Below are 22084 nucleotides of genomic sequence, written 5' to 3' on the forward strand. Positions count from 1 at the left end.
TGTGTGTGCATACATGTGGTAAATGCATGCACGTTTATGTGTGCACTCTGCCATAGCTGTTAAAGGAGAGCAGGTGAGGCAGCAGCTTCTGAGGTCAGCTCAGACTGAGCCCTGAAGGCTGTTGGTTGGTCTGGAAGCCACACTGTGGTCCACAGGTAGCAGTGGTCCAGATAGGACCTGGGGAGGGAGAGGGGCTGGTTAATGATGAACCCGTCCTTATGAACCCCACTATGTGGTTGGCATGTGTCCAAGAATAAAGTTTCTTGAAGAAAGAGGCACAGATTTCCAAACCCCCCTCCCCCGTTATTCTTTCCACAAAAAGGATGGTACAGGAGAGAACCAGGCAGACTTAAGTCCCTCTCTCCCCTCTATTTTTTCATGTCACTTTCTTTTGCAGCTGATGTGTATCAGGATTACCTTGAGGAGACTTAAATTAGTCCAGGAAAGAGACAGTCAGCTTGGTCTGCCCTTTTCCAGGTCTGATTGCAAAAGGTGCCTCTCCTCTGGGGACATTTGGTTTGATGGGTGGGGATGGGGAGCTTTAAGCGTTTGCCTGTTCCACCTTTCCCTAAAAATGTGTTGTTTCTCTGCTGAGAAGTATTATTTTTAGATTCCATTATTATTCTAAGTACAGATTGACAGGCCTCCCTGAGCTTGCCTGTCTGTGAGACAGGGATCTCTTACAGCTGTTTCCCCTTCCCTTCTCACAAAGAGCAAGCTGGGTAGGACCCCTTTCCCCTGGGAAAGCTGGTTTTACCCCAAATCCTGGCCTGATTGATTAGTCCCCACACCCCCACAAGCAGTGGGAGAGCCAGTCACCACTGGGAAGAAGTGGTGAGCCAGTGGTCCCTGTGGCCCCTCACTCGTGGTTAGCACCTTGGCCAGGAAGAGAGGCACGGTCTAGATTTCCAGCAGGCTTTCTTTCCGAGCTCAGAGCAGGCCCCACACGGGCCTCTTCCTCTAGAGATCCTGTCACTGAAGAATGCTCACACCTCTGCTTCTACTTTCCCACGAGAATTCCCGAAACAGTGGTGAGAAGAGCCCTCTGCCACTTCCTGGCTGCAGAGTCTTGGGCAGGTTGCTTCACCTTCCACCTTAGCCTTTAGTCTTCTCATCTATAAAATGGGAATAATGGTACAACCTCTTACTGTGGTGGAGATTCAATGAGATCACATATGTGAAAGCTTGTGGTATTGTTCTTGGTACAGTAGGTGATCGGTAGATGCCGGTTTCTCTCCCCAGAGCTGGCTGGATAGATTAGTAACTCCTGTGAAAGGCACGTGAAGGGAGGTGGGGGTGGGGTGGGGGCAGTGTACTTTCACAGACAACCTCTCCTGGTCACTGGGCACTGTTTCTGGAGTGTGTGTGCACTCATTTAATAATTCCCCTTGGGCACCAAGGACCATGGCACCATATTGAGCACTGGGGACATCAACATGAATTGATACAGAGCCTGCTCTTGAGAAGACCGAAAAGCTCACACCACTTCCTTCCATCAGGCTGCTTTCACAGGAGTCCGTCTCCTCCTGTGCGCTTGCCTCTCCAGGTTAATCGACATTGCCCGTAAGCTGGACAGGGCTGAGCGGGAGCCCCTGCTGATGTGTGCTCACTACTTCAAGAAGCTGGATAACCCTGGCTATGCTGCCGAGACCTACCTGAAGATTGGTGACCTGAAGTCCTTGGTTCAGCTGCATGTGGAGACCCAGCGCTGGGATGAGGTGAGGGCAGAACACACTTCATGGGTTAGGGGGTCCTGTCTGAGCTCTGGGCCACAGAGGGCTTTTAGGGGTGTAGATGGAGAACAGCTCCCCGCATTGTGAGAACAAACATTAGCCTGGCAGTCAGGAGACTTAATCTTGAATTTTCAAGCCATAGTATTTTGGAGGACCTTTTGATGCCAGTTTTTCATTTGTTTGTTCATTTGTTCATTTGTTCAGAGCATCTCTATGGCCCTGTGATAGAGACTGGGTATGTGAGAGTTAGTGCAAAGCCTCTATTGCCTGCTGTTGGTCTGAGCTGCCTCTGACCAGCAGCACAGGCTGACACATGTCTGACATGGAGATTCACCTGTGTGACATTTAAAACCTGCTGGGTGGCCCTGGGTGGGTGGCTCAGTTGGTTGGAGCATTGTTCCATACACCAAAAGGTTGCGGGTTCAATCCCAGGCTGGGGCATGTACAGGAGGCTACAGATTATATTGATGTTTCTCTCTCTCTCTCTCTCTCTCTCTCTCTCTCTTCTTTTACTCTCTAAAATCAATAAACATATCCTGGGTGAAATTTAAAAAATAAAATAAAACCTGCTGGGTGACAGAGGAGGTCACCCATACTTTCCAGGTGCAGGCTGCCAGAGCTGTTTCAGAGGTCCCCTGGACACCTAGGCTCTTCTTGCTTGAAGGGCAGGTGAAAAGAATTAGCCAGGTCAGCAGGAAAGATGACTGGGGTGAGGATGCAGAAGCAGTGATATGCTGCCCCCTCTGCGGCTTGAACTCATCCCTCCAGCTCACTAACTACCTGTGCCCTGGACAGAAGTTCATCCCTGAGAGGATTAGAAGCTGTGCCCTAGGTCCTCCCCTACCCCACCTACCCACCATGGTCTAGTTTAAAGAGCCAGAATATAGGCCTTTTCTGGGTATGAGTTGTCTGACTCCTGCTGCCCTCTGAGTGGCTCCATTTGGTGAGATGACAGAGTCACTGATAGGAAAAGGTGGAGCTAGGGACAGAGGTAATAATGGGCTCTCAAGGTAAATTTATCAGATTTCTCAAACAACATAAGTTAGTACATCTTGGAACTACTCAGTCATGGCTATGTATCAGGCAAACTTTCTCCCCGTTGCCACATACTGTCCCTTGTGACTCATTTCCGATTCTCTTGGCCTGACAGGTGGTTCTGGGACTTAGATAAAGCCGTCACTGGGTCCCATACAGCATCAATCCATCATCATCTTTGACAGCTAATACACAGTATGATGATAACGTCAATTCTGTTTCCTTAGGTGTCGCCTGCAATTAAAAGAAATCTGTTTGCAGCGTTACTGGAGCCCACGCAAACCCTCAAAATAAAATGTTTCCGATTTTGTGCTGCTTCTGCAGTCCAGAAACAGACTGTTGTTATTGAATCCAGTCGTTGCATATTGCTGTTAATTGCCTTTTGTTTTCAAAGAGCTGGTTTGTTTTTATGTTTCTGGGGGTAGTGAGGGGGAGACACTTTCCCCTTCTGAGTTGTCGGGCTGGCAAAATATGACACCCCTGATGGATTCAGCCAAGTACCATGTTTTCATGGGGGCTGCAGGGGCTGCTTTATTACAAATGCATTCTTTCCTTCCTCCAGGCCTTTGCTCTGGGAGAGAAGCATCCCGAGTTTAAAGATGACATCTACATGCCCTATGCTCAGTGGCTAGCAGAGAACGATCGTTTTGAGGAAGCTCAGAAAGGTAGGCCACACCGACTGGCACTTCAGAAGGGGGAAGAGAAGGTACTCCCTACACACATTTCAGGAAGGCTGCCAAGCCCCTCCCGTGGTAGGCTCCAGGACGGACGATTTTATCTAGGCATTGATGTGTTTAGTGGTGAAGACTGGGGAGCAGTGGAAAGAACATGGGCTTTGGAGTCAGACACACCTGGGTCCGTACACTCACCTGCCTCAGGACCTTAGGTAGGTCCTGTCTCCTGTCTGAGCAAAGCACCACGCACTCAAATGTATCTTCTCATTTAATCCTCACGACAGCCAATAGCCCTGTGATGTAGGAGCCATTTTGTAGATGAGAAAACTGAGGTTGGAAGTAGTAACTGGATTGGCCTAAAGTCTTACAACAAGGAAGTGGCAGAGAGGGGAATTTGTGTCAGGCTGGGGCGAGGACAAAATGAGAGGACTCCCACATTGTCCAGCGTGGTTTCACTTGCCATTTTCCTCTGCCATGAAGAGAAACTTGGATTCTCTTTCTGGCTCAGATAAACAGGGTGTATTCTCTGCTCCTCAGCATTTCCACTGGCAAAGTGGCTACAGACTAGGTATGGCAGTGTCTGAAATAGAAGTGAAAGGGACTATAGAATTTGAACTGGTAATTTTAAAATATGACTGTCTTATGTGTCAGGCGCTGCCTGGGCACTCAGCTACATAACCTTGTAGTGAAGTGTCTCAGCAGCCTCCCTGCAGAGATGCAGAGGCTAGCTGTCCCCTGCAAAGTCACAAAGTCACAGAGTGGCAGCCCAGATTGGACCAGGATCTGCCTGGCTGGGGAATCTGAATCTGATTCTTCTGCTAGGTTTTGCTGCCTCTTTGGGAAGTCTCCTAATTGAAGGCGGGTGTGTCATATTCCATGGCATCTCATTTACACGTCTATATGGTTGCCACCTCCGGACACGTTTTGGAACAAATGTCTCCCTGTTGGAGCTCCTCAGCTTAAAGCCCCCTTTGAAAGACAGCGTGTTCTCTCCTGCTTCAGCATTTCCAGAGAACCCAGTTGTTAAAGTATCTGCATGTTTGGGCAAAACATATCAACCTATCCATCTGTCTGTGTCTGCCCTTCCAAGAATCTATCGCCATAGTAACTTGGTACTCAGATGAGAGATTGGAGATGAGAATGGAACAAAGGCCAGAGCTTTTCCTTCTCTAAAGCCAAGGTTTTGGATCATTTGAGTGCCCACATGTGAGCAAGTGCCACGGCTAGAAGTGCTTCCCTGGCAGCCCCCAACATCCCAAGGGTCTGGCACATAGTGGGTAGAGGAAATTTCTCTCAAATGGGTATAGGAATAATTGAGAGATTTTTTTTTTTTTTTGCTTGTTCTCAAATGTTCGACTGTTAGAACAAAGCCAAAATTTTTTCAAGGTTGTCATCAAAAAGCACTCAGTGGAAGACTAACTGAGGACTGGACTGGGGCTCAGTTGTGTGCCCCAGGGCATGCTGCTTCATCTCCACCTTGCAGAGCCCATTAAAAAAAGTCTTCATCCGTGGGGTGATGAACACACACCACAATGTACAGATGATGTGTTGTAGAATTGCACTGCTGAGCCCCATGTAGTTTTAGTAACTAATGTCACCCCAGTAAATTCAATTGAAAAAAAAAGAAGTCTTCATAAGTCTGTTGTGATGACCCACTGAGGTAATCAGCAAGAACAGTGCTTTTTAAACCAACACTGTTCAAGTGTCAGGTCCTATTAGTGTCACCTCAGGAGTCACAAGGTTTTGCCCTGGAGTTGGGCTGGGTGCAAGACCTCACCGATGAAGAACACCAGTTTCATCCTCAGACTTTGCCCTGCAATTTGGCCCCTCAAGTTTTTCTTGCTGCCGTGCCTTCCAAAGTCGGTTGCCTTTTCCCAACCAAAAAGGAGCAAATCTCACTGTAGTTTTTTCAAGATATAGCCTCAGTTATTTATAGCCTTCGGCCCAAGAGGCGCGTCTCAGCGACGAAGTGCTGCAGATGCTCTGATGAGTGTCCTACTTCTCAGCAGCCCCTTTCGAGCCCCACAGAATTCCCTGGAACTCCCTGAATTGTGTGTGCTTTTGTGCCCCCCCAGCGTTCCACAAGGCCGGGCGGCAGGGGGAAGCGGTCAGGGTGCTGGAGCAGCTCACACACAACGCAGTGGTAGAAAGCAGATTTAATGACGCTGCCTATTATTACTGGATGCTGTCCATGCAGTGCCTTGATATAGCTCAAGGTAAGTAAACACCAGCCAGGCTGCTTGTTTTCCCCAGCCCCGCGCTGGCACCAAGATAAACATCGAAAGAGCTGGGACGTTTTAATTAAAGCCCTGGGCTTGTGTATTTGCTGTATTGTCCTGCAGTGGCATAATCTTGTGTGTCATCTTTTTCCAGTTTGCCCATAAGCTTAAAGATGGTGTGAGGACCGTCCTGGGGTTATAGATGAGAGGTCCTACCCTGTGTTGCTAATTCAGAACATGTCTCTCCTCTGCTACCTGGAAGCCCATAACTGGACCTGGGTGAGGTCTGGCTTAAAAAAAAAAGTTTAATTAAATGAAAAGATGAAAAAGATCACTCTACAATAACACACTCTAGATTCTCACTCATCCCAGGCAGGAATATAGTTTCAATGGTGGGCTCTTTCACAAGACTTCCCATGATGCACTGAGGGAGCTCTGAAAGTGGCATGGCAGGGAGATGTTCTTTACTAGACCGAGGCCAGCCTGCAAGAATGGGAAAAGCACTGGAGTTGGAAGCAGCTAGGTGACTCGTAACAAGTCACAATTCCTTCCTCAACTGTAGTCCTTGTCTGTGGCGTGGGAGTGATCTTGCCCTGCCTCACAGAAGCCATGGGTATAGTTTAATAACTGTAAAGCCCAGATGTAGGGTGGCATTTTTCTGTGCTGGCCAGTGGTCTGTGATATCGATAAGGACGACCCAGTGGGCAGAGGCTTGAGATGAGCATGAATGAAGTTGGCGCCTGCTCACCCTCCCCACCAGGCCCCTCTGGTATGTCTTTGAGCGCCAGCGATCACTTCTTGCCCCAGCTCATGCTCTCCTAGTGGAATGACCTCTGGGAGAATGTAGTGTGGGACCTGGGAGAACCTGCAAAAAATATCCTCAGACTTTTCCTGCCCATAGGCTCTGCCAGGCTGAGACTCTACCAACCTTGGGTTGGCCCCAGCTCCTAAAGAGGGCACCTTTTCCATTCGCTGCACCTCTTCGCCGCTCTTCCTGGCGTAGGCCTGCTGTTGGGGGAGAACCGGCACTGGCAGCTCCGCCCTTGCCTAGCCCTTCCGTCTGGACATGGTTTGACATGTCTGCTCTCTCCTGCCCTGCTCCCCTCTCACTGCACACCGCAGATCCTGCCCAGAAGGACACGATGCTCAGCAAGTTCCACCACTTCCAGCACTTGGCCGAGCTGTACCACGGCTACCACGCCATTCATCGGTACACGGTAAGGTGGCCAGGAGATGGGTGTCTGAGCCGGGGAACTGCCTACCGAGCGAGGGGCACTGGACATGTCTTAAATAAACCCACTGGGCAGGGTGACCTGCTGAGAAATCCTGCCCTCCCCCTGAGAGACAAAGTTTGGAACTTTGATTTTCCTGGGTTGGCTACTTGTTTGACATGTAGCAAGCTGTGGGCTTCTGAATTAGTAAGCCAGAGCTACATTGGATCTTTCCAGTTGTTTGCTTCAGGTTTGGGCTCCTCAGACACTCCAGGTTAGCCAGACGAAGGGCTATCCCAAAATGATCAGGGCAGACATTCCATGGGGCCCTCTCTCAGCTGCGTGAGGGCCCAGCTCCAGACAAAGGCCTGCGGTCCCTCCATAGCCCTGCAGCTGGCTGGCTGTGTGACCCTGAACAATTGTCTTCCTCTCCCTGGGTCTCAGTTTCCTTCTCTATAAAACATGAGGGTTGGCTTGATCTCCAGAAACCCAAATAGTTCTTTTTAGTTACTTTCTGATTCTTTTGATTAAGCCATTTTAAATCTATCTCCTGATAGTGGGGAACAGGTGACAGGTTGTCATCAGCTTCCTCATTTTGTGTATCGGCAGTCACTAACCAAATGTTGATTAAGCTCCTACGATGTTAGCTTATCCTATGCTGATCAGCCTGGAGGATGATATCAATAACTAACCTTAACGGAGCACTTGCCACATATGGGCAATATGCTGAGGCTTCACTGTGTCAACTAATTCAAAGCCTTTCGACCACGCTGTGAGAGAAGTACTGTCATCCCCACTTTACAGATGAGGAAACTGAGGCACTGGACAGAGAGATTCCACAGCCAGTAAGTAGTAGAGCCAGGACTTGAACAGACAGGCTGGCTCCAGAGCCTGCGCTCTTAGCCTTTCCCTGCCCCTCCCCACTAGCTTGGAGAAGGCAGACCACTGGCCTCACATCCCAGCTCCACTCTCTGACCTTGGGCAAGTTGTTTACTTTCCTCTGTGCTCAGCTTCCTTCTCTACAAAATGGGGGGGGGGGGGTAATAACAGTACTTACTTGATAGGGTTGTTGTGAGGATGAAATGAGTTAATAAGAGAAAAGCACTTGAAAGAGTGCCTGGCACAGAGTGACCCTAGGTGAGTGTCAGCTGTTCATACTGCCCGGTGCAGAGGTCTCAAAAGAGTTTCCATCAGCCTGCTCTCCCAGGCTAAGCATTTCACAGTTCTTCGACCCTCTCTAAGGCCCTGCTTTCCACCTGGGCACCTCTTTGCCACTTGTTTGCTCTGAATTCTTAGCACATTTCCTTGTCTCTGGGGGAAGTCTGGCAAGGAATACTCCTCTGAGAGGCTCTGCCCGAGCCAGCGAACAAGCCAGCATCTCATCTCTTCCCCACACCAGGTCAGTGGTCTCCAGGGACCTCGTCTGCCCTTGCAATCCTTTCAGGGGCCCTCTATCAGGTGCTCACCCAGAGAGAAGCCACCTCCCCCAAAAGACCCTAAACTTAACTTAGGCTCAAAAGTCAAGGCCCCAGCTCTACATCAGTTTGCTTGAGCCACTTCAGAACCCTGACTGAATCCTTGCTCTTCTTCCTCTACACTTAGAGGCAGGGGCTTAGGGTGCGGGGTGGTCTCCTCTCTGTAACACCTTGGCCTGTGTGGAGGACGCGTGTATAGCTGTGAGCTTGTGGCAGCTTCATCCCAGCCAGGGACCTTGGCTGTTCATTCTAGCTGAGACTTCTTCATTGGGCCCTTCCTTCATTCAACAAATTCCTGCTGACAGGCCCTGTCTACTGAGGCCTTGGGACACAGTGAGGAACAAGATGTTGTCCCTGCCCCTGAGGAGTTCATAGTTTAGTAACAAGCAGTTGCAGTACAGTTCCCTCAAGGGAAAAGCTTAGAGGACTAAGATGACTTCCTGGAGAAGGCAACCCTTAACCCCAAGCCAAAAGGAGGGAGATAAGTAAGGATGGGGAGTGAAGAGGGAGAGGAAGAAGAGCATTCCTGGCAGAGGTCACAGCATGTGCAAAGGCCTGGAGGCGGGTGGTATTTTAGGGTTTGTCAACAGGTCCCAGCCGAACAGCTCTGATGCAGAGCGGACTGGGAAGGGAAGCAGCAGACCTTTCCTGACATAATGGCTCCTTTCCCAGGGGAGAGGTGCTAAACCTGAGGAACTTCCCCCGACTCCTGTTCTTTCTGGGACATTTCTTAGCTTCCACACCTAGTGCAATGTAACCAGAGGCAGGCGTCTCCCTGGCTGTCACCCAGAAAAGGGTGCAGTCTCAGGTTTTCTTGGGTTCTTGGAACTAACAGAGGCTGTAGACATTTAAGTGAGAACTGAAGAGAGAATGCTGGGCTCTGAACTGAAGTGTAAAGTGAGTCCTAGTGAATTTAGACCAGTTAGGCCTAAGCCCTGGCAGCTCCCTGATGAGAGTGGCCTAGCAAGACTTTTAAGGGAGTGTCAGTTTATTACCTTTAAGCACTTGAGGGAGGGGCTAGCTGGCCTGATTAAAGTATTCTCATCTAACGCAGCCTCGGTTTGCACACCCTGTGCCAGATTCCTTTAAAGCAAGGTATTCTTAACCTTTTATGGACCCTTTCCGATAGAAGACTCCCTCTGGTCTGCTATGCTGAGCTTCTGGCAGCCTCTAGGTACAGAAGACCTGTTCATTCAGTTAATGTATGTTGAGTGCCTCGTCTTTTAGGGCCTGAGCCAGGTGCTGGGGCACAGGGGCAAGCAGTGAGGGGCCTCACCTCATGTGTGCATTTGGTGGGCATCAAATGGGCAGGCCACTGCTGGAGAACAGAGAAGAGGCATGCGATTTCGTGACGTAAAGGGTCACCTGCTTCCCTTTCAAGACAGGTTTATAGCATGGTCATGTCATAAATTGCACAAAGGTCTTCTCTTTTAGAGCTCAGGGAAACGGAGTCATTACTGGCCCCAGAAGCAGTGCCACTCAGAAGAAAGATGTGTTTAGGGTTTGGAATCGGGTCTGGGCTTGAGTTCCAGCTATGTCCCTTTCTAGCCAGGTGACCTGGGCACAGCATCTCCCTGGGACTTGGTTTGCTCATCAGTACAGAATTGTGTTAAAGGCCATATAAGACAGTGGCTGTAAAGTGCCCTGCACACAGTAGGTGCTTATTAAACAGATCTGCTTATTTACTGAAGTGTCTTAGAATTATTGGTGTCTGCCTTTCAGCCTGGCCCAGCAGCAACTCAGTTGAGGAATTCAATCTGTTTGCTTTTCTCGCTGCAGGAGGAGCCATTCAGTTTCCATCTTCCCGAAACCCTCTTCAACATCTCCAGGTTCCTGCTGCACAGCCTGACCAAGGACACCCCCTTGGGCATCTCTAAAGTGTATCCTCTCTGTCCCACCACTCTTGTCTAATGGCCCTGAAAAGTTCTTTCCAGAGCGCTTTGCTGGCAGAAGTTTCTCTCTCTGCAGCAGCCCTCAGGGAGGACAGAGAGCTTGCTCGGCCACTGCTGTTTGCTGTAGAAGAGGCTCCGCCAGGGAGGCCGAGGGGCTAGTGCCAAGAGAAGATTAGTTTTCAGGGCTCTCTGTGCTAGACCCAGCACTGGGTCTCTGGCCAACTAACTCTCCAAGCCCTCCCGGAACCCACAAATGTGGGTGTGACTGAAATATAGGAAGCACCAGGCCTTTGGGTTTGAAATCTTGGACATTTCCCTGGGGAGGCTCGTGGGAGGCGTTGGTTCAGTCGGCCCAGGTAGACTGAGCACCTGTTGTGTCCCAAGTGCCTTGCCAGGCGGTAGGCAACAAAGATACCCTCTAATGGGGGAGGTGACAGGTATCAGGGCCTGGTTCAGTGCGATGCATGCTGTTTCCAAGGGTGGAATGCAGCTAAGGCTGGGGCCTGGCCAAGGAAGGCTGCCTGGAGGAGGTGACATTCATCCTGTTAGCTAAGTAACCAGGGATGATAGTAGAGTAGATGTTCCAAAGAAATATCCAGCATATGGAAAGGCATGGAGGTGAAGTGAGATCTTCACCCAACTTTTCCAGCAAGTTCCATTCACGTCAGCAGAGTTTCATTGAACCCCTACCCTGAGCTTCACCTTGTGCTGTCCACTGGGCTCCTGGAAATGGCTTCTGACACAGTCCCAGACTTTGAGGAGTCACAGTGGAAACATAGACAAGGAAATTCACCTTCATGTACTGCTGGAGTGGAAGGTGCCACACCAGGGGTTTGGGGAGCAGGGACCTCGGGGCAGAAGAGTGGGGAGGAGGCATGGAACTGGGGTCTCAGCGCTTAGCTGAGACTTGCCAGGGGGAAGTGGGGAAGGGCGTTCACAGGTGAGGTGGGGAGGAAGGGCAGGCTGGTCCCGGGTATAGTCACCATTTGAGGTGACCTGAGGTTGAACACAAAGTCTTGCCAGCCTCAGACTGAGTAGCTCAAAAGAAGGCCTCAGAGGGCAGGGGAGGCACCACTCAGGAATCACCATGGCCCGTGGGTATGTGCTCTGTACCCTGTGGCCTCTGTAAGCTGCACCTGCAGGCGCCTTCCCAGGCAGTCTGGGACCAGACTCCAGCTGACAGGGCTGGAGCAGGAGGGCTTGGCTGGCAGGCTGGGCACAGTGGGGAGAGCCATTTTGTTCTGGTCAGGGTACAAGATGAGCCATCAGCAGGCCCAGAGAACCTAAGCAAGTTTAAAATATTAATGGAATCTACGCTGTCTCTATCTCTGAAAATATCCCTGCGCCTTGATATCCGAGAAATATACTTACGTCCCACAAAAGAACAAAGCATTCCTCAGGCTCTTGCCCGTGCCCTCCTGGCACCAGCACGAGCTGTGCTCCAGAACTGGGCTCACTCTGAGGGTAGGTAGTGTCAGCTCTGGCCCTGGTGTAGCCTTTGCTGTCCTTAACCTTGTCATCGGCAGGAACACACTCTTCACTCTGGCCAAGCAGAGCAAGGCCCTGGGTGCCTACAAACTGGCCCGGCATGCCTATGACAAGCTGCAGGGCCTACAGATCCCTGCCAGGTTCCAGAAGTCCATTGAGCTGGGCAGCCTGACCATCCGCTCCAAGCCCTTCCATGACAGTGAGGTGAGGGCACGGCCCCTCACGACCTCTGTCTCCTCTGCAACCTCTTTGGATGTCTCCTGAAGCTTTCTTGCCCAGTCATTGAAAGATGGCTGTCATGCTCTCAGGGGTCTGTGCCCCTGCCCCTGCCTAAGCCCTGGCTTACCAACTCCTGCTGTTTCCTGTTTGTTTCTTCTGGTCTCCACTCAGCACTTTGTGCTCCAGCTGCAGCCCTCAGCTCCCCTGAATCCCACAGCCCTGCCCTCTCTTCTTCCTAGCCCTCCCAGGGGTTTGCTTCTGCTGCGGCCCAGCCCACACTGCTCCGTGCCTAGCCTCCCTGCATGCCTCCCTGCCCGGGTGGCTCTGTCTTCATCTCATCCTAGGAGCCCCTGCCCTAGCCCACCTTTCTTTTGGAACCAGATTATTACTCTTCAGTAAATCTGCCCCATGTATCCTCAGCCCAGTCTGTGCCCCTACGCTCTTTCCTCCAACCCAACTAGCTACTCCATTTTCCAATGCCCTCCTTTAGGCTCATAGCAGAGACTTGACCTCAGACAGACATGGCTTCAGATCCCAGCCCCACCATTTCCTAGCATGTCTCAATCTTTCCGAGCCTGGGTTTCCTCCTCTATCAGATGGGGACATGCGTAATAGCTTTCCCATAGAGGCTGTGAGGATAAATGAGCCAGTGCAGGTGATGTGCTTAGCACAGTACCTGGAGCATGGTAAATGACTAGTAAATGTGACCTCGATTATTGTCATGCCAGGAGAACAGAGCTGCTGAGCCCTGTCTGTGAAGGAGGTGTCCGTGCCCCAGGTGACAAGGCCTTCAGTGTCTCTGTAGGCCCTTACTCTGCTTCACACAGCACAGTGCCCCTTCCCTCCCAACCCAGGTGGCCCTTTCTCTTGGAGGCCTGGTGCCAGTCTGTGGTGCTCGTATTTTTGCAGGAGCTGGTGCCCTTGTGCTACCGCTGCTCCACCAACAACCCGCTGCTCAACAACCTGGGCAACGTCTGCATCAACTGCCGCCAGCCCTTCGTCTTCTCTGCCTCCTCCTACGGTGAGTCTGGCTTGTGCGGGCGGGGCCCCAGCAATGATGGCTGGCCTCCCTCCACTGCTTCTTGGCCAGATGTGTCCTGATTTGTAAATTGAGGACAGTGTGACACCCACCCTGCCTGACACATTGAGTCCTTCGGGGTGCCCAGAGACAGGACCCACTGTGCTGCCCAAACCTGAGACACCCATTCCTTAGAACTTCGAATGAAGCTCTGCACAATGTAAATGCCCCAGGAATAGAGGCCACTGGTTGGACCTTTAATCTGGGGGGCTGAGATGGGCTCTCAAGTCCCAGCTCCTTCTATGTTGATGTAAGATCAGAAGCCCCTTCCCAGTAGCTGGGCTGAGGCCCTGCCTCTTCCCTCAGAGAGGACCTCATCCAGTTACTGGGTGAAGAAGGAGGGGCCAAAGGCCCCCAGTTCTCATCCCCATACACACAGGCACACATTCCCACCCCAGCGCACCGCTGCCTCCAGACATTTGGCAGGCAGCAGGGGTGGCTCTGCGGCTTCTGCTTGTCTGCTGGATTCCAGAGAAGCTGCTGTAGGGGAGGGAACTCTGTGATCCTCCTACCTTTTCTCATGCTGCCTGGTGAGAGCCTTCAGCCCCCGGATGCTCCCAGGTTTCCATCCCCCGGCCCTTCCCCATGCCCTATGCTCTCCAGAGGTGCTGCACCTGGTTGAGTTCTATCTAGAGGAGGGGATCACGGATGAAGAAGCCGTCTCCCTCATTGACCTGGAGGTGCCAAGATACAAGCGTGAGAACAAATGGCAAGAAATCACAAGCAACAGTATCCTAGGCACTGGGCTGGACCCCTGTGTGTGCTAGCACAGGGCCTGGGTGTGAGGAGGTGGCAGGAGGGCCTTGGACATGGCTCGGGCAGGTAGGCCAAGGGCGTAGCAGGCAATCGCTAGTGATCGGAGAGGCCTACACAGTGGCAGGGACAGGCAGAAATGGGCGGAGAGCTGACCAGGGTGCAGGTAGGTGTGGGAGGGCACAGTAGATGGCCCACGGGTTCGGAAGCGGCATGTGGAAGAAGAGACAGCACCTTGGCGTTCATCTGTGCTGCATTCCCCAGAGGGCCTCCCACCCACTCTTGGCTCCTAAAAGGCACTGTCCCTGCTTCTGGTCATGCAGGGCTGAGGAGCAACTAACATGGTATGTGACACCTGTACTGGTGTCCCCGACTCTCCTCGTCAGGTCATTTCTATGTACAAAGGGCAGAGAGCGTGACTCGGGAAGGCTGAGCAAACAAAAGGCTGTGAAGAAGCCCGTCCACAGACGGACACTCTGCCAGGTCCTAGTGCTGACTAAGCACTGGTGGGTGGCTGTCTCCTCTCCTCGTGGGTCTGCTGTTCTCTGGGTGGCTTCATCCTTAGGCAGCACCCACCCGTCCCCACTAGCAGTGCCAACCCTACATCCCATCAGCCTTGTAGCCCCCTGGAAAGAGTCACACTTCTCCCAGCATACTAGCCAAACCCGCTGGGCACACCCTTGCTGAAACAACGTGGGCCAAAAGCCATACCTCAGTGAGAAGCTGTGGTCAGGAGTGTGGTCACTGTCCCACTGAACACAGGATGAGGGCTTCTGTGTATACCCTCCTCCCCTGGGGCATTGCTAGCACGTGGCAGCCGGGTCAGCAGCTCTGGGTGGCCGGGAGCCTGCGTTTCTACGTGCTTTCAGGTAATGCCGATGCCACTGGCTCATGAACCGTGTTTAGAGGAGCAGAGAAAGGAAAACCCAGGGCGCTCAAGAAGGGAGACAGAAACTGTCCTAGGTGACCGGCCTCTGCAGATGCACATCTGCGTAGGTCGGACTGTCGCTGCCGTGTGGGGCTGCATCCTGCACCTGACTCAGCACCAGCAGCCTGTGGTCGGGGGCGCCTTTCTCATGGAAGCCCCACTGTCCTGGCCTCATATCAGCTCCTCCACCACTGCCTGGCAGAGGTGGTGGCTCCCTGGGGACCTTTAGCCTAATCTGGCCAAGCTTAGGATCTGTAGGAACTCTCACTCCCTTGTTCATGAAATGCTATCTCAGGTGCCTGCAAACCACCTGGCTACTGCTGAGTGTTTCTCCAGGAATTGCCAATTCACTGGCCCATTCTACAGCTACACACAGCAGACCTGCAGGCCTCTGTTCACGGGGTGCTTCTGGCCGGCAGGCCCTTGGGAGCCATGGCCTGGTCCCTGTGGGACAGCCGAGGGCCCATCAGAACCCTTTTCCCTCCTTCCCTACATGTGCAGTGGGACCCAGTCCCCACCCAGTGTGTGACCAGGGCTGTTTGCTCCCTGGTCTGTGTCCCCTCTGACCCTCCATCTGGAAACCTGCCCCACCAGCCCTGCTGCTCCTCCCCAGAGCCCTAGGGAGACATGTGAGGCTTGGGCAGAGCTCCTGTGAGTCTCAGCACGGGTGGAAGGTGGGGCCTGTTCCCATTCAGCCTCAGGTTCTGTCCTTGACCAGACTCCCAGATTCCCAGACGCTAAGACTGGACGAGACCATGGACTCCATGGGAGATGACGACCCATTCACTGCAAAGTTGAGCTTTGAGGTGAGGGTGCCACTGTGAGTGATGGGCTGCTGAGGCCAGCAAAGCCTGTTGGGAGGGTGGTCTTAGGTCCCTTCTGTCCACACCTTGGTGTGAGAACCTGCTTCCTGTCAGAGCTGCTGGGGAAGAGGAGGTGGTGGACTTTCTGTCACCAGAGATGGCCAACAGGGGGCTACATGACATGACAGAGTTCTGTCCAGGCATTTGGCAGGGGAAGTCTCTGGGGTCCTTCCTGGCCATCTCGCAAAGATACTGGGACTGTGACCCCCGTAAATATGTCACTGTGGCTGTGTGAAGGCACCAGTGCCTCCTGCCCGCCTCCCCCACACAGCAAGGTGGCTCGGAGTTTGTGCCCGTGGTGGTGAGTCGGTCAGTGCTGCGCTCCATGAGCCGTCGGGACGTCCTCATCAAGCGCTGGCCCCTGCCCCTGCAGTGGCAGTACTTCCGTTCCCTGCTGCCGGACGCCTCCATCACCATGTGCCCCTCCTGCTTCCAGGTACCGTGCCCGCTGCCTGCAGCTCACTTGTGGTGTCCAGTTTCTATTGCTTTTCCACTTCCTGAATGTCCCCTTGGGGAGGCTGGCCATCTGGGAGGAGCACAGGTGACACCTGAGGAGCCAAGGCCCAGTTGGGAAAAGGGACTCCGCTATCCTCCCTCCTCTGGCTTTCTTCCCTTGTGCTGTCTGGAACGATCTTGCCCCTGACCCTGGGCTGGACTCTGCACCAGCCCTTCATCTGGGAGGGCTGGGAAAGTGTGATTTACCTTTGAACTTTATTTAGAAAACAAGGGGCAACATACCCTCCCCCCCTTCCTCCCTGTCTTTGGACAAAGGTGCCATAGATCTGGTGTTCTAACCCTGACTCACTGCCGAGCCCCTTCCCCTGGCGAGAGCAGCAGTGAGTGGCGGGCCGGGGGCTGCTGCCCAGGGTCACGGCCGTCTCTCCTCAGATGTTCCACTCAGAGGACTACGAGCTGCTGGTACTTCAGCACACCTGCTGTCCATACTGCCGGAGGCACATCGAGGACCCCAGCCCGTGATTGCATCGTGGGGACCACTGTCTCCCTTTGGGCCACCTTGTAGTCGGCAGTAGACGGAAGAAAGAGTTAAACTGCTAGAATGTGTGTTCTACCCAGATGAAGTTTTGTGTTTTTTTTTTAAGGAAGGGGCCTGTGTAACCACAGAATTTCTATTTATGGCATTTCATACCTTGTAAATAGCACCAGGAGATGGAGAAGAGAATGTACATATATTTGCTAAAAAAAAAAAAAAAAAATCTGTTACTTTCTAAACGGCTCCGAGTTGTGCACGGCAGCCTGCTGGAGTCCGCAGATCTGACAGACCGCTAACACGCGCACTTTGCAAACAGATTGCCCCAATAATTACAAATAAAGGGGCTACTTATTTTCATCAGTGTCTGCATTTTAGCAAATCTTCATATTGTCTGCAACTTAATTTCCTTATGCAAAAGTGCACCTGTTTCTAATTTGATCCGAGAGGAACATTACATTTGTGTTCTCTTAAAATTTAATCTAATCAAAATGGCAATATGGGAGTGAGTAGGGGAACAGAGTTTATTTATTTATATATTTTGGTTTAACGGGGCTCCATCTTGACAAGAAAATAAGATACCTGGCTCCAAAGAAGATGGCGAAGAAGGCCCCTCCCCAGAAGTAGTACTTCCTGGCCGGGGTGAGGCCCCCCTTCGCCTCCTCCCGCCAGCACAAGACAGAGGCCCCAACTCAACCTGAGGCTCCAGCTACTTTCCCCTCCCCTTCAGCTCCTGAAGCAAGTGGGCTCCATTTGAGGTCCTACTACGATCCCTTCCCCTGAGCATCAACAATGTCCAATTTGGAGCTCAAGGGTGTGGGTGGGTAGCAGATGGGAAGCTGGGGAGGGATAGCTGATATTTATTGGGGAAATTTTCTGTGCCAGTTGTGTTTCATATGTTGTCTGAGTTTTCACAGCAGCTCTGTGAGGAAGGGTTACAATTTCCATTCTACAGCAACCGGGGCGGGTGGAGCTGCTGGGGACCGGAGCTCAGCCGGGCCTGGGTGGGAAGCCCCTGATCTGTCTATCCCTGAGGCCCTGCTCCCTTCACCCTCCACTCTACCTGCCCAGGAAGCAGTGAACAAGCAAGCAAGTACTCCTCGCAAAGTCTTGACAGCAGGAGAAAGGGAACAAGTCAAAAACCACCCACGTGATTAGATACTGATACCTTACAGAGCATCTGTGAAGTGGGCAGAGCACCACAAAGACCCCCATTGGAGGGATAGAGTGGGGAGCAGCTGCAGAAGCCAGCCAGTGGTGAGTGCAGGAGCTGGACCCCTGCCCCACCCCCTCTTCCCAGCCTCCCTCTGCATGTGTCTTTGGAGATGATGGAGCAAAATGAAGAAATGGAGCCAGACAGTTGTGCCAACAGAACTCCTCCGTTGAGTGTCTAATTACTTATGATCATGCATGCTCTCTCTCGCTAAACATTTATTAATGTGTTAGGATTTCCATTAGCACATTACTTGAACCAAAAATCATTTGCATATGGCTGGGAAAAAGAGAGGAGAGGGAGAAAACAGCCCCAGCCACCCGACAGGAAGGTGTCAATCACAGTGACAGATCAGATGGTCCATGGCTGGAGCAGAGGGAGGGGACCCAGCCTGAGACTCCAGCATGCATCTTTCAGCTGAATAACACAAAAACGCGTGTGTGCCTTGCCAGGTTCTGCTGCCACAGAGAAGCGGAGCTTTGGAGGCCTGCATCTGAGAAACAGTCACCGTAACTGCCATTGAATCAAGTGCTGAGTGCCGGATTCTGCGCTAGGCACTTTCCACACACCATCTTATTTAATCCTCAGTAGCCTCCAAGGATGCCCATTATAAAGATGAGGCGCAGTGATGTTTTCTTTCATTTAAGAAATATTTATTAAGCCAAGACAAGATAACACACCCAGGAGCAGCCTTTGCTTTATTCCTCTCCTGTGCCAACCTGGGTGGGGTCTTGACCAGGTCCAGTCTCCTCTCCAAGGCTCAGTTTCCCAACGTGTGTAGAAGGGCCCCTCCAGCTCTGGCGCTAAGATTCAGGTCTCAGGCTCCATCTGTTGACCCTGCTGACCCCTCTCGTACTACGATGAAGGCCCCACAGGGATCATGAGGTGCCCATTTCCCTAAGAGGAGAATGTGGCCCAGAGGGAGGAGTGGCTGCTGGGGGCTGCACAGCTTGGGAGTGGCTGAGGCTGTGACTTTCTCCTGACCTCTTGTTGCCAGTCCTCAGCACTGTTCCCACATTCTTGGAAGGAGAAGGTAGGAAGAGGAGGCATTATGTGGCCCAGAAAGAGCCCCGGGCCAGACTTGCAGTGGGTCTGGCTCTAGCCAGGCCTCAGTCAGATGGGTGTTTCCATCCACCCCCAGTGAGGCTACCAAAGCCAGGAGTCTCTGTGGCTCTTGAACAGGTGCCCCTTTTCCAAGGTTTCTGCCAACTGCAAATACCAGGTGACCTTCCACTTGTGTCAGCCCTGCCCTTGGGACAAGTAGGGGCCCCAGCAAAGAGGCTACCATTGGGCAGGGCTCTCACCCTGGGCCAGACACACCCGAGTACTCTCTGATATTCCTCAACCCAGACTCCAACACATCTTCCTAGAGTGGGGACCTGATGATGCCCCTACCATGGCAACCGTCGGTGCCCCCTGCTGCTGACCCACTAGCACCAGACTCCTAATCATCCCTCCCTCCTCTGCCACCCATCGACACCAGCTGGCCCTTCTCTCCCTGGGCCCTGGCCCCACCAGCCACCTCTTTGGGCTGGGTATCCTTCCAGCTTCCCTCCTGATCCACATCTTGCTCCTCGGACCCCACAGCCCTTGGGGCTGAGAGGAAATTCCTACCTCTCATGGTTATTAGTTTTTCCCTTGTTTGTTGTCCCCTGAGACCAGGAGCTTCTTGAGGGCAGGGACTGTGTAGGGTTCACCTCAGTGTCCTGAGCACCCAGCCCAGGGCCTGGTGCATGGAAGTGTGTGCAAATGTTGCGGTAGGAGGGAAAGAAAGAAAGGAGGAAGGAAGAGGAGACAGGAGAAGAGAAAGGAAAGGGAGAAGAGTCAGTCTGTCCCCTTCCCTTTTCCCCCCTTGACATTCTCAGCTCAGTCTAAAGGCCTCACCCAGCCTGGTGACACAGTCAGGAGGGGCTAAGCTAGTGAGGGGAGGCAGGAAGGAAGAGGAGGAAGCTGCTGACCAAGCAGCACTTCCATGCAGAGGCTTAAGAGCTATTTGTGCCATGCCTGCTAATCCTCCATGGCCAAGTCAGAGCCCTGCTCTTGGGCTCCCAGAAGGGCTGGGCTGGGAAAGCGACAGCCCGCCCCAGGCCCCCCAGTCCCACCACTCACAGCTCCTCACAGCTTGTTCTTGGTCTGGCTGAGAGAGAAGCCGAGGGGGCAGTGTCTCAGAAAGTCACCCACACTCAGGCCTGATCACTGGCATGCTCTGGGTCCCTCTCTGCACCGCCTGATGGGGAGACGGAGATGAAAGAGCTTTAGCTGAGAGGTTAGATGGCCCGGGTTCAATTCCAGCTCTACTGAGGAACCTCAACCCTCTGAGCCTATTTCCTCCGTGTTCAGAGGGGAGAGAGACCTCCCCACAGGGGCCAGGGGGAGTTGTTCATTTATTCAACAGATTTTTATTGAGCGCCTACTCCAGGCTGCAAGCTCAGAATGCAGCAAAGACAGGCTGGGTCAGCCCTGCATTCTAGAGAGAGATGGGCAGTCAGTGAGAAGACAAATAGAACAGTTGCTGATAGCGACAAGTACCGAGTGGAAAATGAACGTCGGGGAGGGCTGGTTTGTGGAGTTGGGGGTGTGGGGGCTCTCCAAAGATGTGAGCTCCCTGAGATTCAGAAGAGGATCACACTTTTAACAACACTCACTGAACACTGCAGGCACCAAATTAGGGAACTGAGGCACAGGGAAAGGAGGAGCTGGGCTGCACCCCAGTTGTATGGCCGCAGAACCTCAGTCTGGATGAAAGGCTGGGTATAAAGGGGCCGTGCCCAGGAGGGAGGACCATACAACCTAAGTTGTGGGGTCTGAAGGTCCGTGAGGCAGGCCTTGATGGGAAAAACAGCCCAGCTTACCCTGTAGATAGGTGTGGATCGATCCCTGAAGTTCCCTAGGCCCAGCAAACCAAGACCCAGAGAGAGGAGGGAGTGGACTTCCCAGGCGCTCCTGGTGACACAGAGCCAATGGTGCCCCCTGCCCTCAGGGCCACCCCTGCTGCCCCAGGCCTGTGTGAATCGGCCCTGGGCCTTTTTCACTACCCATTACAACCTTTTTTTGGTCATTTATACTATGGTGTGAAGGACTAGCAGATCTTTCCTGAGAGCTGTTTTTAGTGCTGGAGGAGGCGTGGCCAGGCAGGTAGGTAGGTCATTGATTTGTCACATGACCTGGCCAGTTCACTGCTGAGTCTGGGCCTCAGTCTCCCCATATTTAAAATGCAGTAGGAAAGGTCAGAGTAGGTGACTGTTAATGACCTTTTAGCATACTCCCTGAACAAAGAGCATTTTTTGTGTGTATGTTTTTTTTATTATTTAGTCCTGGCTGGTGTGGCTCAGTGGATTGAGTGCTGCTGGCCTGGCTGAAGGGTCTCAGGCCAGGTCCCCAGTAAGGGGTGCGTGAGAGGCAACCACACATTGAAGTTTCTCTCCCTCTCTCCCTCCCTTCCCCTCTGTTTAATAAATAAATAAATAAATAAATAAAATCTTAAAAAAAAACAAAAATTTTTTTATCACGCTTTCTGGAATATGGAGCAACATCATGTCAGTGATGGCCTTTAATTCCCCATCACTCGCCCTGTCAGGGTGCAATTATTAAACTCTCTTATGGAAGAGGAACCTGAGACGTAGGAGGGGAAATAGTTCCTGGGGCAACTTAGATCCATTCACTCATTCCACAAATATTTACTGAGTACCTACCATGTGCAGCCCTGGAGATACCTCAGTGAGCACGTGGACGGAAACCCCAGCTCCTCTGGTTCTAGGGAATGATTCACTCTGCTCCTGCCACATGTCGGGGAACCCCGCTGGGCTCTGGGGGCCCTGTGGTGAACCAAACGATCCCAGCCCACCCTGTGGGCTCACGTTACATCCTGGAAGATGGACAAAAAACACACAAACAGAACATGAATTAAAAGCTTCTAGGCTGTCATAAACATAAGGAAGTGACAGGAAGATGCTGAGGTCAAGGGTCAAAGGATCAGCCCAGCCAGGGTGGGGCTGTGGGGGGGGCCAGATTTGATTCAGGGAACCCAATGCTGTCCTTCCTTCTGGCTACCAGGGGCCAGGCTCTGTCAGAATCAAACCCTCCATCTTGACCTCATTAGCACTGGGCCTAATCACTGGGCCAAGCGCCTTACACTGTAAGAGGTCACACTCATCCACCCCACCCTGCCACCCTCTACACTCATTTCACCAATACACATTTCACCAGCCCTTTGTGTGCGGGCCCTGACAGGCAGGGGTCTGGAGCCCCCGCTGAGCTAGAGGGAAGGGGGGCACTTTTTTGAGCAGACAGGACAGGTCTAGGATTCCCAGGTGGG

The 22084-nt window shown here is 52.4% G+C and overlaps 1 protein-coding gene across 5 annotated transcripts in view; it reads left to right on the top strand.

The window, feature by feature from the left end:
* The window catches only part of IFT122 (intraflagellar transport 122), an 81041-nt gene extending 59603 nt beyond the window's left edge, over positions 1-21438 (top strand). For 2 of the 5 annotated variants that reach the window (XM_024556711.4, XM_045192276.3), the window contains 11 exons: positions 1547-1718; positions 3331-3433; positions 5518-5658; positions 6784-6878; positions 10127-10227; positions 11766-11931; positions 12856-12967; positions 13628-13753; positions 15432-15511; positions 15840-16004; positions 16457-16914. In XM_024556711.4, coding sequence (XP_024412479.2) covers positions 1547-1718; positions 3331-3433; positions 5518-5658; positions 6784-6878; positions 10127-10227; positions 11766-11931; positions 12856-12967; positions 13628-13753; positions 15432-15511; positions 15840-16004; positions 16457-16546 — 1351 coding nt within the window. In that variant the 3' untranslated portion in view covers positions 16547-16914. Of the gene's footprint in view, positions 1-1546; positions 1719-3330; positions 3434-5517; positions 5659-6783; positions 6879-10126; positions 10228-11765; positions 11932-12855; positions 12968-13627; positions 13754-15431; positions 15512-15839; positions 16005-16339; positions 16915-17731; positions 17814-18221 lie in introns of those variants that run through there. The other 3 variants (XM_053929719.2, XM_045192275.2, XM_045192277.3) reach the window with 3 other exon arrangements.
* The last annotated feature ends 646 nt before the right edge of the window (positions 21439-22084 follow it).

This window comes from Desmodus rotundus, chromosome 8 (assembly GCF_022682495.2).
Source record: "Desmodus rotundus isolate HL8 chromosome 8, HLdesRot8A.1, whole genome shotgun sequence".
In the NCBI taxonomy this organism is placed as follows: domain Eukaryota; kingdom Metazoa; phylum Chordata; class Mammalia; order Chiroptera; family Phyllostomidae; genus Desmodus; species Desmodus rotundus.